This window comes from Gymnoscopelus braueri (assembly GCF_963280865.1).
Source record: "Gymnoscopelus braueri genome assembly, chromosome: 2".
Taxonomy (NCBI): Eukaryota; Metazoa; Chordata; class Actinopteri; order Myctophiformes; family Myctophidae; genus Gymnoscopelus; species Gymnoscopelus braueri.
This window is the reverse complement of record NC_137604.1, coordinates 6,659,186-6,677,553: the sequence shown is the minus strand read 5'-3', so window position 1 is coordinate 6,677,553 and position 18,368 is coordinate 6,659,186. Positions and strand designations below refer to the sequence as shown.

At 40.3% G+C, this 18,368-nt stretch overlaps 1 protein-coding gene across 1 annotated transcript; it reads left to right on the top strand.

Annotated features, from left to right (window-relative positions):
• Positions 1-392: 392 nt before the first annotated feature.
• Positions 393-7,985, top strand: LOC308093647 (uncharacterized protein; the record flags this gene model as incomplete). The annotated part of the gene is made up of 10 exons (XM_080439977.1): positions 393-407; positions 1,122-1,181; positions 1,363-1,428; positions 1,596-1,661; positions 1,917-1,976; positions 2,161-2,226; positions 2,482-2,541; positions 3,438-3,491; positions 5,312-7,100; positions 7,957-7,985. The coding sequence occupies 10 exons, from the start codon at positions 393-395 to the stop codon at positions 7,983-7,985; spliced, it is 2,265 nt and encodes a 754-aa protein (XP_080296103.1).
• Positions 7,986-18,368: the final 10,383 nt, after the last annotated feature.

Below are 18,368 nucleotides of genomic sequence, written 5' to 3'. Positions count from 1 at the left end.
GAAAAAGGATGTTGAAATGTTTGCACATTATAATCACAACACTATAATAATAATAATATTAATAATACTAATACTAATACTAATACTAATACTAATACTAATAATAATAATAACCAATTACAAGTACAAATTATTTCAAAAGTTCAAATGGTAGCTAATAATAATAATAACCAATTACAAGTACAAATTATTTCAAAAGTTCAAATGGTAGCTGACATGTCCTGAGTAGCAATAGGGGTAATAAAAATATGTCGGAATGGTGTAACTATTCCCAAAATGGAACATTCCGCCACTCCGACACAGTGAACATAACTTTGTCGGAGTGGCGGAATGTGTTTTTTATGGATGGTACCGCCACTCCGACAATTAGAAGTCAATGTAGGAGTGGCAGCATGTCGGAATGGAGAGTGAACCCCCATAGATAGATATACCATACACCTAGATACCTTATGTTTTTATGCTGTACCTAGGTACAGTATATTTATGGAGGTAAGGTAACTAGTAAAAAGTATGGAAACAAGTATAGACCCATGGGGGACTTTGGTCAGCTGAAGTATAGAGTTTAAGCACAGGGTGAGATGATGGCAGTATAAAAGAGCATGTGTCTTAACAACTAATTAATGATATAGGACATTGGTTCTCAAAGTGGGGTCCGGGGACCCCCAGGGGTCCTTGAGCGAGTTACAGGGGGTCCCCAGCTAAATGATGGATATAGGAACCAAATGGACCCTTATGGGTCTGTAACTCTGCGAGTGTACAAATGGCGGGTCCATTTGGTTCCATTTGTACACTCTCAGAGTTACATTAACATTGATTTTACAATATGAATTGGGGTCCCAGAGATAGAAATGTTATTAAATGGGGGTCCGTAGCCTAATGCATGTGAAATTGGGGGTCCTTGAAATTAAAAAGCGCTGATAATCACTGCGAGTGCCGAAAAATCTTCTCTTATGGGGGGTCCTGAGGCATATTTTTTAAAATGGGGGTACGTGGGCTAATAAGTGTAAATTTGGGGGTCCTTGACATGAAAAAGTTTGAGAACCACTATAGGATGTTGGGGGGCCTTCATTGGAATACATGCCCTAAATCAGCTCTTGCTCTCCTTGCATGTTGTCAACCAGATGGAGAACAGAAACCAGACCACAGACAACACGGATAATGCGCCTGTAGAAAATGTACAGGTAACAGAAGTGTTAAATTAGAGTTGACCAGTCTTAACTATTATCCAGTGGTGTGAGTGAGATGACATTATATACATTGTACTCAACTACTGAGTGTGCGTATGTGCGTGCGTGTGTAAACTGTATTTGTGTCCTAATGGCTAAATAATATTGGATATTTTCTTTGTATTTTCACCTCTAGAAGATAAGCAGACTGCACTCAAACCGCATTGAGTCATCAGAAGATGAACAGCACCAGCAGAAGCAGGTAAATGAAGTGTTGAGATTTCAGTTGACTTTGACTACCACATGAACCCTAGCGTCCCTATTCTGGTCATAACCTGGTCATAATGTACTGAGTGTGCGTGGGGAAACTGTATTTGTGTCCTAATGGCTAAATAATATTGGATATTTTCTTTGTATTTTCACCTCTAGAAGATAAGCAGATTGCACTCAAACTGCATTGAGTCATCAGAAGATGAACAGCACCAGCGGCAGCAGGTAAATGAAGTGTTGAAATTTCAGTTGGCCATGACTCGTAACCACATGAACCCTAGCGTCGCTATTCTGGTCATAATTGGCAAATATTCACCCAAAAATATATGTAAATCTTTTTGGTTAAAATAAATGGTGTAGAGGGGAGTGAGGGCGGTGAACTTAAAGAAGGTCCAAGGTAGCTCTGTTCAGTTCAAGTATAAATATTTTAGTATTTGGAATACATGCCCTAAATCACTCTCCTTGCATGTTGTCAACCAGACGGAGAACAGAAACCAGACCACAGACAACACGGATAATGCGCCTGAAGAAAATGTACAGGTAACAGAAGTGTTAAATTAGAGTTGACCAGTCTTAACTATTATCCCACAGGGGTGTGAGTGAGATGACATTATATACATTGTACTCAACTACTGAGTGTGCGTATGTGCGTGCGTGTGTAAACTGTATTTGTGTTCTAATGGCTAAATAATATTGGATATTTTCTTTGTATTTTCACCTCTAGAAGATAAGCAGACTGCACTCAAACCGCATTGAGTCATCAGAAGATGAACAGCACCAGCGGCAGCAGGTAAATGAAGTGTTGAAATTTCAGTTGGCCATGACTCGTAACCACATGAACCCTAGCGTCGCTATTCTGGTCATAATTGGCAAATATTCACCCAAAAATATATGTAAATCTTTTTGGTTAAAATAAATGGTGTAGAGGGGAGTGAGGGCGGTGAACTTAAAGAAGGTCCAAGGTAGCTCTGTTCAGTTCAAGTATAAATATTTTAGTATTTGGAATACATGCCCTAAATCACTCTCCTTGCATGTTGTCAACCAGACGGAGAACAGAAACCAGACCACAGACAACACGGATAATGCGCCTGAAGAAAATGTACAGGTAACAGAAGTGTTAAATTAGAGTTGACCAGTCTTTACTATTATCCCACAGGGGTGTGAGTGAGATGACATTATATACATTGTACTCAACTACTGAGTGTGCGTATGTGCGCGTGCGTGTGTAAACTGTATTTGTGTTCTAATGGCTAAATAATATTGGATATTTTCTTTGTATTTTCACCTCTAGAAGATAAGCAGATTGCACTAACCCTAACCCTAACCCTAACCCGGCAGCAGGTAAATGAAGTGTTGAAATTTCAGTTGGCCATGACTCGTAACCACATGAACCCTAGCGTCGCTATTCTGGTCATAATTGGCAAATATTCACCCAAAAATATATGTAAATCTTTTTGGTTAAAATAAATGGTGTAGAGGGGAGTGAGGGCGGTGAACTTAAAGAAGGTCCAAGGTAGCTCTGTTCAGTTCAAGTAGAAATATTTTAGCCCCTCTGTGTAAACCTCTGGTACTTGATGGCTTGTTGGTCATTATCAGAGTCACATATTCTATGTAGTCTCTGAAACTGTCCAAAAGGTATATTGGAGATGAGACTAGAGTGATGGAAGCTGTCTGCCCGTAGGATATTATATTTATTTCCTGCGTAATGGATTAATAATAACAATAATAATGTCCAGTTGTCCACTCTTGAATAGTAATATATATGTAGGTTTAGTTGTCGCACTTATGTTTGTTGTCATGTTGCTTAGACACCAGAACCATGCATAATGAGCCTTATTGTAGAGGAGCTATTCCCTGTTTTTCCCGAATTTTGACTTGTTTTGAGTTACTAATAGTTAGGATGGGAAAATGCAGGGGAAAAGTCCAGCTATATGTACTTGGTATAAATACCCCACAATCCAGTTATTAATCGAGTTATTGTCCTGATGTTTTGTGCTTCAGATGACCAGAAGCCTCACTTCAAGCACCAATGAAGATTCCTCAGAAGTTGAGCAGGTAAATGATGTGAAATATTAAATCTGCATTAACACTGTTCATGATAATGACTGATCCATACAACCATCCATAAGAGTGTTCTTGACCAGAGATGCAAATTAGTCGACTTGCTTGCAATAATTCCCTTCATTAGACTTGGTATTCATGACTTAAGACTTGACTTCAGATACATGGCTCTAAAGACATTATACTGTACACCGATCCAGTGATGCTGCTAGCCCTGCATCCTGGATCCATCATGCATCCATCACATTTTTAATAAAGGATGCATTAAACGAACCACCATCTTTTTCATATTATGAGTTTGTACCCTGTATTCTGAGTTTGTTACTTTCCAAGAAGTAGTGAATATAGAATGTACATTAGGACAGTGTTTCTCAACCTGTGGGTCGATTCTTTTTTTTTTTTGCGGGGGGGGAGCCAGATGACGGTGAAGTCACTATTTAAGGACTTTTAAGACCTTTTTAATAACTCAAGAAAGAAAAGAATAAAGACAATTACTGCATCAAAAGTAATCAACAAACTATACTATAAAAACTGGTCAAACATTGGCCAGATTGTCAAATAATATAAGGAGGCAACATTTTGAAAATAGCTGGTCTACAAGCTCACAACGCCTCGCGTTGCAAGGCGTTATAAGCTTGTAGATCTGCTATTTTCAAAATATGTATCTGTGGAACAGAGTCCTACTAAATGTAATTTCTCAACCCCTAATTCTAAGTGCTTGTCAGGGTGGGGGGTTCCAGTTCAAATATGATTATTTAGGGGGGGGGGGGGGGGGCAGTTCAAATTTGATTTTGGAGGGGGTCACAGCCTGAAAAGGTTGAGGAACCACTGCATTAGGATATAAGGTACACACACACACACACACACTTTATTGTACAAACAGTATACATTTTGGCAAATGTTTAATTTTCTGATAATTTGAAAATGAATGAATGTAGCTATAAGTATAACCCTTGGAGATCAAAGACAACGAAAGGGAAAAAACAAACATTACATTGAAAACCTAGCAACATCACTTTAGATCAGGGCTACTCAACTTAAGATGGCTCAGGGGCCACTCAGCAAAATACCAAAAGTCCAAGGGGCCGCAAACTAAAAATGACTGTCCTATTTTGGATTTTTCCATTTTGTAACACACACTACACATTGTTATTGTTATAAGAAAATGTACATTTTGACATATTCTTTTCACTGTACCTGTTTATTTTGTGTGTATGTCCAGTGGCATCAGTTCAGCAAAAGCTAAGGTATGGCAAGGTTAGGGTTGCCAACTCCCAGAGATTGAATTAAGGGACACCTATCCTGGGCGCGCGGCAAAAAAGAAATGGGGGTCAAACCCCCCAAAAACCCTGAAATGCATAGAAAACTATGCATTATACCTGTAACAATTGACGCACCTGTATATGTCTGTCTGTTTGTTTTTGAAAAAGAATGTAGCAACCCATATATTTGAACGGAAATGTATATTTTTATCCTGTGCTTAAAAAAGTTGAGTAGCGCTGCAGAAGTTACTGTTAGCACTGGGGGATAAATCTGGTGTAATTTGGTGTAAAAATCAAAATTGAGATTCACTTGAACAAAGTTTGGCATGGATTGCTCTGTTGAGCTGTCTGTTTTAGAGAGCATCACACACAGCATCACATTGTAAGAATCTTTGACTATCTCTTCATAGATTACCGCTGATTTTCTTGTTGTCGAAGGTGCAGATTTAACTACAGCGTAACCTGGGTAACCGTCGCGGAAGTCTTTGTCATTCTCATTATTGTGCTGATCCGATTTTTTTCTCTTTGTGTGTTCGTTCTTTCTCATTTTAGTCACATTCTGAGGACCAAGAAGTTTGGAGTGAGAATGAAGTGTCACTGAACAATGGGCAAGACGGCCAAGAAAATCCAGAGGACACTGCTAGATGTGAGCAACATGCCATAATCACATTCTTGCTTTTGTTACTGTCAAAGTGGAAGTCATTCTTCACAGTCTCTGACCGGGCATTTGAGTCAATCTTAAAAATTTTCAGAATAATGTTACATGTACTGAGTAGTACATTTTGTGTCGCACCTTTACAAGATATTGTAGCACATTTCCCTGCAACTTTATATATGTTCAGGAAGGCTATATCTGTAAATGGAAATGATTTTACCACATTTGTTGTATGTCCAAAGTGCCATTCTGTATATACCTTGGATGAAGCTGTAACGTTAACACATGATGCTAGTGGGAAGGTCATCCAGAAGAAGTCAAACAAATGTTGCCATGTAGCTTATCCCACACATTCACAAAAAAGATTTCGTAATAAATGTGACACTGTGCTAATGAGATCTGTTGTCGGGAAAGACGGAAAAGAGTTTCTTTACCCAAAAAGAACATTTTGTTATCGAAGTTTGATAAAATCTGTTAGTGATATGTTAAAGCGACCTGGCTTCAAAGAGTCCTGTGAAAAGTGGAGGCAGCGTAATGTTAAGGAGGGAGTATATGCTGACATTTTTGATGGGCAGGTATGGAAGAACTTTCAGGTTTATGAGGGCAAGCCATTTTTACAAGAGTTAGGGAATCTTGGTTTTATGCTCAATGTTGACTGGTTCCAGCCCTATAAACATATTAATGACTCTGTTGGGGTAATGTACTTTTGTGTGATGAATCTTCCAAGGGAGGAAAGGTTTAAGAAGGACAATATCATAGTTGTTGGAATTATACCTGGTCCCCATGAGCCAAAGGAACACATAAATGTTTTTTTGGAACCTTTGGTCAGTGATTTGAAACAACTGTGGGCTGGGTTAAATATTGATGGAAAATTTGTCCGTGGAGCTTTGTTGTCTTTAGCGAGTGACATTCCAGCTGCGAGGAAAACCGGAGGCTTTCTTGGCCACATGGCAATTAAGGGTTGCAGCAAGTGCCTAAAAAGCTTTCTACGGACTGTAGATAATAAGGTAGATTACTCTGGGTTTGATGATACATGGCCGGTTAGAAGTAACACGGACCACTGCAGATATGCCAGAGAAGCTAAGAGGGCAAAAAACAAAGCTAGCAAAAGCCGGATTGAGGGTAAATATGGAGCCAGATACAGCTGTTTACAAGAATTACCATATTTTGATGTTGTTCGAATGCATGTTATTGATCCGATGCATAACTTGCTGGAAGGTACAGCCAAAAGAGTGATGCAAGTTTGGAAAGAAAGAGGTGCAATCTCCAAGGAAGGATTTGCCACAATACAGGAAAGGGTAAACGCACTGAAACTTCCAAGTAACATTGACTCTGGTATACCCTCAAAGATTGAGGCAGCTTTTGAAGGTTTTACTGCAGCACAGTGGAAACTTTGGGTTTGTGTCTATTCCACCTTTGCTCTTAAAGGAGTCATAGGAGAAGAGGACTATAGTTTGTGGAGAGTTTTTGTTGCAGCAACACAATTGCTATGCTCTAGAGTTATTGATGATGTGCAGATTGAGGATGCCCATAGATGTCTCCAAATGTTTTGTAGATCCTTTGAAAACCGATATGGTAAACAGTGGTGCACTATGAATATGCATTTACATCTACATTTGAAGTCCTGTGTTAAAGACTTTGGACCTGTTCATGGATTCTGGTGCTTCTCAGTTGAACGTGCCAATGGTACATTAGGAGATTATCACACTAATAACCAAGACACTGAAGTGATTATGATGCGAAAATGGCTCGCTGAATGGCAGGTAGCAGGCAAACCGTTAATGTGCCCAGATCTTTTGGATAGATTTGATACAGAGGTTGAAACACTATTCCGAAACACCCCCACTGCCACAGCTATCCAGGCAGAGAAGTTACATGTCCTACATGATCTCTCGCATGATCATATTTCCCATGGAAACTTTGAGCTTGATAATACTCTAGAAACTTTGCTTCCACCTGTTAAACAAACCACAATGTCAATGTCAGACAATTCAGATCTGCTGTCAATGTTTAAGGTGATGTATCAGAATGAGAGAATTGAGAGAGTATCTTTAAACTACATGTACAGCAGCAGATATAGTTTAGCTGGTGATATATTTTCAACATGTCGCTATAGGTCAGGATCATCATCATTTGTGACTGCAAAATGGTTGGGTGTTGAGGGAGTCACAGGAGATCCCATTATCGACCCTAATGCACTAATGCGCCCGGGAGAGATGTCAAATATATGGAAAGTGTTTGTGTTTTTATGGAGAGATGAATGTTTGACAAAGGTTGAACATGCAGTAGCAAAAGTGAATTGGTTCAAAGAGCATGGGGATAAGTGGCATTTTGGGCAAAACAGCAATTGCACAGTCTGGGAAACTAATGAAGTACCATGGTCATATGCATCTTTCCTTCCACTGAAAAGAATTGCTAGTCAGTGTGCATGCTGTACTTTCAAAGTACCCTTTTCTACAGCAAGGCAGGAAACTGTTAATGTGTTGGTAACACTGCCTTCGGCAAGATGTGTTTAACCTGTATAATCATTGTTGTTGGGCAGAATGGCCCCCAACAACCTTTACACGATAGAGAGGGCCCCCCCTTTCCCCTGAAATAATTTTGATTTGATTTTTTTGGCCTATAATTGGTATGCCCAAAACGGGGACGTCGGGTTCAAAGAGATTAAGACTGTCAGTGGGTTTGATACATGTTAGTAGAGGCCCTAGGAGGGGTCCACGTGCGAGCCCTTATTTATAGTCTGTTTTTATGCATTCATAGGACCTCTAAAAAAAGATTTTGATGATCGCAAGAAAAAAAGTGGTCAATTTTTTTTTTTTTTCACAGTTCTATTACCCCTATGAGTCCTGCAGGATTCCTGGCTGGAACGCCAGTGAGACTGTCTTTTGGAGACTGTGGCACGTTCACATTTAGACGTAGCTAGAGATAGAGATGCCATTTGATTCTAGACAACCTCAGGTTTCCAATAGGACCAACCTTGTCATGCTACCTTGTCGGGAAGGGGGCTAATACTGAATGATTCAAAGTTAGACAACATTTTGGCGAGGGAAAAACGGCCATCACCATTTTCCAAATGGTCCCTTGAGCTGTCACCTCAATATGTGAATGGGTTACATGGGAACCTACAAGCCTCCCCTGTACAGACATGCCAAATGTATGCCAATCTCAGGCAGTTTTGGGCAAGAACCATGCAGTTGTTTTTTGCATGCAGTACAAATATGTATGCAGATGCAGTACAATGGTCTATATATGCAGTACAGTGGTTAATAGATTCAGTACAGTGGGATATAGATGTATCACAGTAGTCTAGATGCAATACAGTGGTCTAATACAGCTATAGATACAGTAGTGGTCTCCTTTTTACAATAGGTGGAAATTACATATTTGTACTGCATGCAAAAAACTGCATGGTTCTTGCCCAAAAATGCATGAGATTGGCATACATTTGGCATGTCTGTACAGGGGAGGCTTGTAGGTTCCCATGTAACCCATTCACATATATTGAGGTGACAGCTCAAGGGACCAATTGGAAAATGGTGATGGCTGTTTGTCCCTCGCCAAAATGTTGTCCAACTTTGAATCATTAGGTATTTAGCCCCCTTCCCGACACTATAGCATGACATGGTTGGTCCCATTGGAAATCTGAGGTTGTCTAGAATCAAATGGTATCTCTATCTTTGGGCTACGTCTAAATTTGAGCGTGCCACAGTCTCCGAAAGACTCGCCAGCATTCCAGCCAGGAATCCTGCAGGCCTCATAGGAAAAAAACACACTTTGGACAACTTTTTTTCTTGGGATCATCAAAATCTCTATAAAAGGGGTGTCGCGTGGAACCCCCCTAGGGCCTCTACTAATAGTTAACCATTGAAATGGGATCTCATTGGAAAACGGGTTACTTTTTCCATTTCCTGAAAATACATGGTTTTGAACATATATGGTTCAAACATTTTCGTGCCAAGGACCCCCAAAATTATATGTAATTGGCCGCAGACCCCCATCTGGAAATGTTTAGTGCCAGGGACCACCAGAAGAGAAGATTTAAAAAAATATGTGTTAAACGATATGCTGGAGCTAAAACTTTTAAGAGAGCAGGTGTACAATTCATACTGATGTGTTTGGCCACGGCCTAATGTGGTGTTAGGGGTCCTATTATGTACAGTATGTATATATTTTAAGATGCATAATGTATATCTGTTTGATCCATATGGCCTAATGTGTTATTAGGGGTCCTATATTATGTATGGTATGTATATATTTTAAGCTACATGATGCATCTGTTTGGAGGTCTGTAGTTGAATGTGTATCTGTTTGATATCACTGGACTGAATTTGCAAGATGTATACGTATATAATTATACATTTGATACATATGTATATTTTTTTTTTAAATCAACATTTGACAATTTCAACTGATGTGGTAAGAAATGTATTCTTTGATATTAAATTTGGATGTATTAAAAGTTAACACTGAATATGCATGGCAAATCGTAATTCTCGATCCGTATTCTAGAAAACATGTTGTGCTCAGATATGTCCAGATACATAACAATAACATAAGGTGATGTTTGGAACACACAGATGACACAAATGAGATGTAGCTGGTATCCTTATATAATATATGTCCTCATGATGTATATTGGGTTCATATTTGACCAAATATGGCATATCAATAAACTCAGGATATGTATCTGAAATGTTCTGTATTCTACAGAGAATCCAGTGACGTATCCAATGAGATATTTTCGGATTCTGGCTCTATTTGCCCAGTATAAATCACCAGATTCTGTCAATTTATGACCTATCAATATCACTTAAATATCTCACCCAAAACAGGCCCAATGGCAAAATCTTTGGTATTATGTTATATATGACAAAGGGTGATGATATATGCTACAGATATTGCCATTATTCTACTCAAAATAGGGTATCAATATATTCCGGTATACTTAATTCTCTAGTGGCTCCAGAGTCAAGATATGACTTTAACTGATATGAGCTTAACACAGACTGTATTTGTGACACATTCAGATATGCCATAGATTTGATCCGTATTCTAGAAAAAAAATTGTGCTCAGATATGTCCAGATAGGACATAAGGTGATATTTGGAACACACAGATGACACAAATAAGATGTAGCTGGTATCCTTATATAATATATGTCCTCATGATGTATATTGGGTTCATATTTGACCAAATATGGCATATCAATAAACTCAGGATATGTATCAGAAATGTTCTGTATTCTACATAAAATCCAGTGACGTATCCAATGAGATATTTTCGGATTCTGCCCAGTATAAATCACCAGATTCTGTTAATTTTCATGACTTATCAATATCAATTAAATATCTCACCCAAAACAGGGCCAATGGCAAAATCTGTAGTAAAAATGTTTTATATGACAAAAGGTGATGATATATGCTACAGATATTGCCATTATTCTACTCAAAATAGGGTGTCATTATATTCCTATATACTGCATTACGTCATATTCATACATTGTATATGACAATTAGACGAATACTTCAACCATATTTGATTAGGTATGGTTTATGTCAACAAAACTTTAAATATGCATCGGAAATGGTCTATATTCTCTAGCGGTTCCAGAGTAAAGATATGACTTTAAGTGATATATGAACTCAATATCTGACACATCCAGATATGCCATAGACCTAATCAGTATTCTAGAAAAATATTGTGAACAGATATTTCCAGATATGATCTAAGGTCATTTACGGAACACATACATGACAAAATTTAAATGTTGCTCGTATCCTAGTACAATATATTGTCTTCATGATGTATATTGGGTTAATATTTGCCCAGATATGGTGCATATCAACAAAACTCAGGATATGCATCAGAAATGTCCGTATTCTAGCGAGAATCAAAAAAACGATATTTGGGGATTCTGGTGCACAATCAAGGCTTTTTTATTGTTGGTTTTGACCAAAAAAGAGCTTTTGATTTTGTAGACCGAGAGTACTTATGGTGCGTTTTAGAAAAGGATTTTAATAAAAGTGTTATATGCCAAGTCCCAGGTGGCGGTTAAGGTAAATGGAAGGACGTCTACATTTATCAATATCCAGAAAGGGGTAAAACAGGGCTGCCCACTGAGTGCTCTTTTAGCCATCAGCCCTTTAATTAACAGAATAAAGAATGATAACAGAATAGAAGGTGTCCAAGTTGGTGGAACAGTGGCCAAGGTGTCCGCGTACGCAGACGACGTCACAGCCTTCATAAAAAAACAAAATGAACTTGTTAGAGAGCACTTTCGCCTCTATGAGCAAGTTGAATGAGGCGGAAACGGAGGCTATATGGATAGGAGAGGAGAATGAGAAGCCAGACTTGCTCATGGAGGTGAAAGAGGAAATGAAAATAATTGGAATATTTTTTAGCAACATACTGTGTACAGAAAAACTGGGACAGAAAATAAGCAGAGATTCAAGAAGAAATATAGCTGCAAGCAGCGATAACACAGGGCCAGGTTTTGCAGAGAGAAAAAAGAAAAAAGAAACTATAAGTAATTTGCAGAATAAGCCATAGAAGCATAGAACACTCAACTTGAGAGAAAAAAATCACACCCTGTGTGAAGTGGGCGGTGTCTTGCTAGCTAATCACAATACTGAATGGAGTCAACCAATCATGTACAAAAGATAAATACATTTATTGAAACACTCTTTATGATGGACGAAACCATAACTTGAAAAAAACAAATTTATGTTTTTTTTCAAGTTATGGTTTCTTATATAGGGCTATGCACATGTGTCATGTGACACTGGCCAATCACAGTCCTGAATAGATTGTGATTGGCCAATCACGGTGCAGGATAATTGTACAAATTTCCAAACTTCACTTATAGGGGCGGTTTCACAGCGCAGGATATTTGTACATTTTTCCAAACCTCACTTATAGGGGCGGTTTCACCGCCCAAAAAGGCAGGCAGGCAGGCAGGCAGGCAGGCAGGCAGGCAGACAGACAGACAGACAGACAGACAGACACAGACAGACAGAGACACAGACATACAGAGACACAGACAGAGACACAGACAGACAGACAGACAGACAGACAGACAGACAGAGACACAGAGTGAGAGACAGACAGACAGACAGACAGACAGACAGAGACACAGAGTGAGAGACAGACAGACAGACAGACAGACAGACAGACAGACAGACAGACAGACAGACAGACAGAGACACAGAGTGAGAGACAGACAGACAGACAGACAGAGACACAGAGTGAGAGACAGACAGACAGACAGACAGACAGACAGACAGACAGACAGACAGACAGACAGACAGACAGACAGACAGACAGACAGACAGACAGACAGACACACAGAGTGAGAGACAGACAGACAGACAGAGACACAGAGTGAGAAACAGACAGAGACACAGAGTGAGAGACAGAGTGAGACACAGAGTGAGAGACAGACAGACAGACAGAGACACAGAGTGAGAGACAGACAGAGACACAGAGACACAGAGTGAGAGACAGACAGAGACACAGAGACATAGAGACAGAGAGACACAGAGACAGAGAGACACAGAGACACAGAGACAGAGAGACACAGAGACACAGAGACAGAGAGACACAGAGACACAGAGACACAGAGACAGAGAGAGACAGAGAGACACAGAGACAGAGAGGCAGAGAGACAGAGAGACAGAGAGACACAGAGACAGAGAGACACAGAGACACAGAGACACAGAGACAGAGAGACAGAGTGAGAGACAGACAGACAGACAGACAGAGACACAGAGTGAGAGACAGACAGACAGACAGACAGAGACACAGAGTGAGAGACAGACAGACAGAGACACAGAGTGAGAGACAGACAGACAGAGACACAGAGACAGAGACAGAGAGACAGACAGACAGACAGACAGAGACACACAGTGAGAGACAGACAGACAGAGTGAGAGACAGACAGACAGGCAGAGTGAGAGACAGACAGACAGACAGACAGACAGACAGACAGAGTGAGAGACAGACAGACAGACAGACAGACAGACAGACAGACAGACAGACAGACAGACAGACAGACAGAGTGAGACACAGAGTGAGAGACAGACAGACAGACAGACAGAGACACAGAGTGAGAGACAGACAGACAGACAGACAGACAGACAGACAGAGACACAGAGTGAGAGACAGACAGACAGAGACACAGAGACAGAGACAGAGAGACAGACAGACAGAGACACACAGTGAGAGACAGACAGACAGAGTGAGAGACAGACAGACAGACAGAGTGAGAGACAGACAGACAGACAGACAGACAGACAGACAGACAGACAGACAGACAGACAGACAGACAGAGTGAGAGACAGACAGACAGACAGACAGACAGACAGACAGACAGACAGACAGACAGACAGACAGAGTGAGACACAGAGTGAGAGACAGACAGACAGAGATACAGAGTGAGAGACAGACAGAGACACGGAGACACAGAGACAGAGAGACACAGAGACAGAGAGGGCTAGGGGCATTCTGTGTAGAGCAACCTGGGTGGGAGACCCCCAAAAGTGGGAGAAACATAGGGGCAGGGGCAGATCGTCACTGCCATACTACACAGTGACATGAGATTCCACAACTAAACATAGCACTTTGAATATTAACTGGGGCACCCAGTCAAAACAAAATAATTTACGATTTAATAAGTGAGGCCTTATATGGAGGACTTGTGAATTTTAAAGATTGCTCACAGGAGCAAAGTAAACGCCTAGTGAAGTGTTTTAACAGCAGCCTTGTTACAGGGACCATACAAGATGTTATGTGGCTAACAGAACATAGGAGACTCCCTGTAAGAGGAGTAGTTAAATGGAGTTGCTTCGTGAGAACCACAGAATGCCCTATGCCAGGTTGTACACATACAGAGACCATAGACCATTTACTAATAGACTGCATCAGGTCTAAACAGATATAAATGTTTGACATGGGGGTGAAGGGTACCATTCCACAGAGATATTTTGTATGCCAATTTTACCTGCGCTAAAGAAAATTATGATTTATTGTCTCCGCCAGGCCGATAGGCATGGCGAGAGAGTATGTTTTTCCCCCTGTCCGTCCGTCCGTCCGTCCGTCCGTCCGTCTGTGACCAGCTTATCTCTGGTACCGTTGTCTTGATCGCAGCGAAACTGTGCACACACACTCCCTGGATGCCAATTCAGAACCTCTGCCCCAAATTCTTCTCATGGGCCTTTTATAGCGCCACCAGGAGGCCGATTTGTGCAAAACATATTTTTTGACAGTACTCCTACAGATTTTGTCCAAAAATCGGTACAGAGTATCTCTATAGTCATTAAACAAAACGGGTCTTTCAGATTTCTCATATTCCATCCTGATTGGCTAAAAATGTCTTCCAAAGTTTGCAGGAGTGCTATGTTTTGAACAAAATGCCTCAAATCATGAACACAGCATGCAATTTCCGTGAAATTTTGCACGCACATTCCCATTAGGCCGAGGAAGAACTACCATTTTTAAAAATCAGCCTCATGGTGGCGCTTTAACAGGCCGATTCGTGTTTCTACCTATAACTGCACCGATCTGTGTAAAACTTTGTATGCACACTCCCTAGAGGTCAAGGAAAAACCTTTGCCCTGCATTTTTCACATTTGCCTTTTATAGCACCACCAGAAGGCCGACTTATGTAAAACACATTATTTTATACTACTCCTTCCAATTTTATCCAAATTTCACGCAAATCGGTACACATGATCTCTATAGTCATGTGATCACGACGGATGTGTTTGATTTTTCATATTCCATACTGATTGGCTAAGATTGACATCTAAAGTTTGCATTATTGGCTTGTTTTGAACAAAATTCCGCAAATCATGAACGCACCGTCCGATTGCGCGCACATTCACACTATGTTGAGGAACAAATGCCACCCTTTTAACATTGGCCTGTTATAGCGCCACCAGCAGGTCTAATTTAGCGAAACAAATGTTTCATGAAACAAAATGCCTCAAATCATGAATGCAGTGTCCGATTGTCGTGCAAGGCCTAAGAAGAAATGGCACCCTTTTCACGTTGGCCTATTATAGCGCCACCAGGAGGCCACAATAGCCTACCTGACCTGGCGGAGACCTGTGCTCCGAGGAGCACTTTTTCTAGTTTTGGTTTTGTATTTGTGTCACTGTTTTTAGAATATGGAAGACCCGGTCCAAAATGGCAGTAGACCATAACACAGTTATAAATGCAGACACTGTTTTTAAGCAAATGAAAACAGAATTAAAGGAGGAGAACTGTCGATCTAAAAAAAACGCACCCTAAATTTAATTGGCCCAAGGTCGCACTGGGCACTTGATGGGGTCTGTGAAATATACGGTATGTTTTGTGGACTTTATCGGGTGACCAGTGTGATACCACGTAAAGCCTTATGAAATATATAGAGATGGGATTTCCATGTAATGTTTTGTAGGGTCGATGAAATGTTTTTTTTTTATATTGCCATGTAATGTTTATGAAATATAGGATTGTTATTACCTTGTCATGCACTTAAATAATATGTATTGCCAAGCCTTGACTTACGACTTATGTATTTAAAAATGTATTTATTGTAATAAAGTACTTTAAAAACGTACGCTACGTTCACGCTATCACAACATCTGCCATGTGGCCCGGGGTGCGCACCCGGGACCATAGTCTGAATCCGCCCTAAGAGTCCCATCGGGGACCAAGGGATTATTCTTCTCCTACTCCGCCTTCGTACTTCTCGTACTCTGTCAGTGTGTGTGTTTGCGTATGCGTGTGCGTGTGCGTGTGCGTGCGTGTGCGTGTGTGTGTGTGTGCGTGTGTGCGTGTTTTGGCAGCAGCCGTGTTTTGTGCTGTGCGGGAGCATGTGTGTGGCTTCCATCCAATGATATGTGAGGCAGGGGGGACGGGGGTAGAGGTAGGGTAACGGGATCTGTACGAGCAAAAAGACGAACGCGTCGGGGACCCTCTCAAAATCATTGTCCGGGACCCCCAGTTTGGTAACCATTGGTTTAGACTGTAGAGGGGAAAATGTGCGGACCAAAAACAGGGCCAAAGGTCAAATTTACTAAGTATTAAGGGTGTAAGTGGTTAAACGTCTGAAAATATATATGATCACAAATCACAAAATATATTAATACAAAATATAATGTGTAAACAAACAAAGAAAACAAACAAAACATTCATTTACACAACGCTGATGATGCTGTTAAACAATTCTATGAAGCTATCTATGAAATGTGAACAGTTTACTCTGCAACGCAACTTGATACAGTGTGTAGTGGGGAACCCGGCTTCCTCTCTCTCAGCAAAGGGGTCCTTGGTCTGAAAAAACAAACCAAAAAGGCATTGAAGACCCCTGCTATAGAGTATACATGGTTGAGAGTTATTAAGACAGAAAAAAAAAGGAGTGTTGGAGGAAGTACTGTTAAGCAGTGGTTCTCAACCTTTTCAGGCCGTGACCCCCCACAGTAATATAATACATTATACATATATATTTGAACTGGGGATCCCCCACCCTGACAAGCACTTGGAATGTAGGAGCTGAGGCATTACATTTTTGGTTCCACAGATACAAAAAATGAAAATAGCAGATCTACAAGCTCACAATTGTAGATCTGCTATTTTCATTTTTCTTTTGCCTCGTTCTTATATTTTTGTTGGTCCCATGTTCGTCCCAGTTTCAATAATATGTTGTTGGTTACTTTTGATGCAGTTTTGTCATTTTTATTCATTCTTAATGTTTTTGTTTTAGGTATTAAAAAGGTCTTAAAAGTCCTAAAAGACGGGGTGCCGTGATTTTCAGTGATTTACCCCCCGCCCCCCCCCCCCCCCCCCCTAAAACTTAATCATCAGGTATTATGGTTATACTAGGAGGAAGATTTCTTTTCAATAAAGTGTACAGAAATGGTTAAAATTATGTTTTTATGTGGACACGCCTCCAGTTCATTAATTATACCTGGTTCTCACCTTAGCACCTCCTCCACCACCTTAGCACCACCCACCTGTCCTAGTCCCTCCTCCTCCTCATGCCCACACCTGTTGTGGTATGTTTTTACTGTGTCAATAGTCAGAGAAGACATAAAACACCATAAAAACAACACCAGGGGGCTTAATGAAGTTCTATCAACCTGAAAGGCACATGAAAAACAGAAAAAAGTGCAAAACCATGGCACCAGCTCATTAAATGGTCACTTTGACCACAGGTTGAGAGCCACTGCTGTAAAGGGCCTCGGTAGGGGAACTATGGTGCAACGATTCATTGAATGTTATGGGGTGGAGAAAGGGGAGCGTGTCGTTGTGCAAGCAGTTGTCTGTGCGGGGGTGTCAGTTTTCACACCACCGCTAACGGCTGTGTATGGACACTGCAGTGGGTGGAGCAGTGGTGGGGATAAGTACTCAAATGTTTTACTTAAGTAAACATATCAATACTGCAATGTAGAAGTAGTCCGTTACAAGTAAAAGTCCGGAATTCTAAATTTACTCGAGTAAAAGTACAAAAAGTATTGGTATCAAAATGTACTTAAAGTACCAAAAGTAAAAGTACTAAAATTTTTGAAAATAGCCGATCTACAAGCTCACAACGCGTCGTGATGTGACGCGTTGTGAGCTTGTAGATCAGCTATTTTCAAATAGCCTACGTATACAATTAAGTGGTTAATGTATGTTTTATAATGTAATCATTTATATCTGCAATGTAACTAGTAACTAAAGTGTTATATCATTATATAATAATAATCATTTTAGTGGAGAAAAGTACAATATTTGCCTCTGAGATGTAGTGGAGTAGAAGTAAAAGTACTGAAAATTGGAAATACTCCAGTAAAGTAAAAAATACCTAAACATTTTACTCAAGTACAGTACTTGAGTAAATGTACTTAATGATTACACCACTGGGGTGGAGGATGTGAAGGCGGGACAATGAGGGCATAATGCTCAGACTCAGGCTTATGGAGAGAGTTG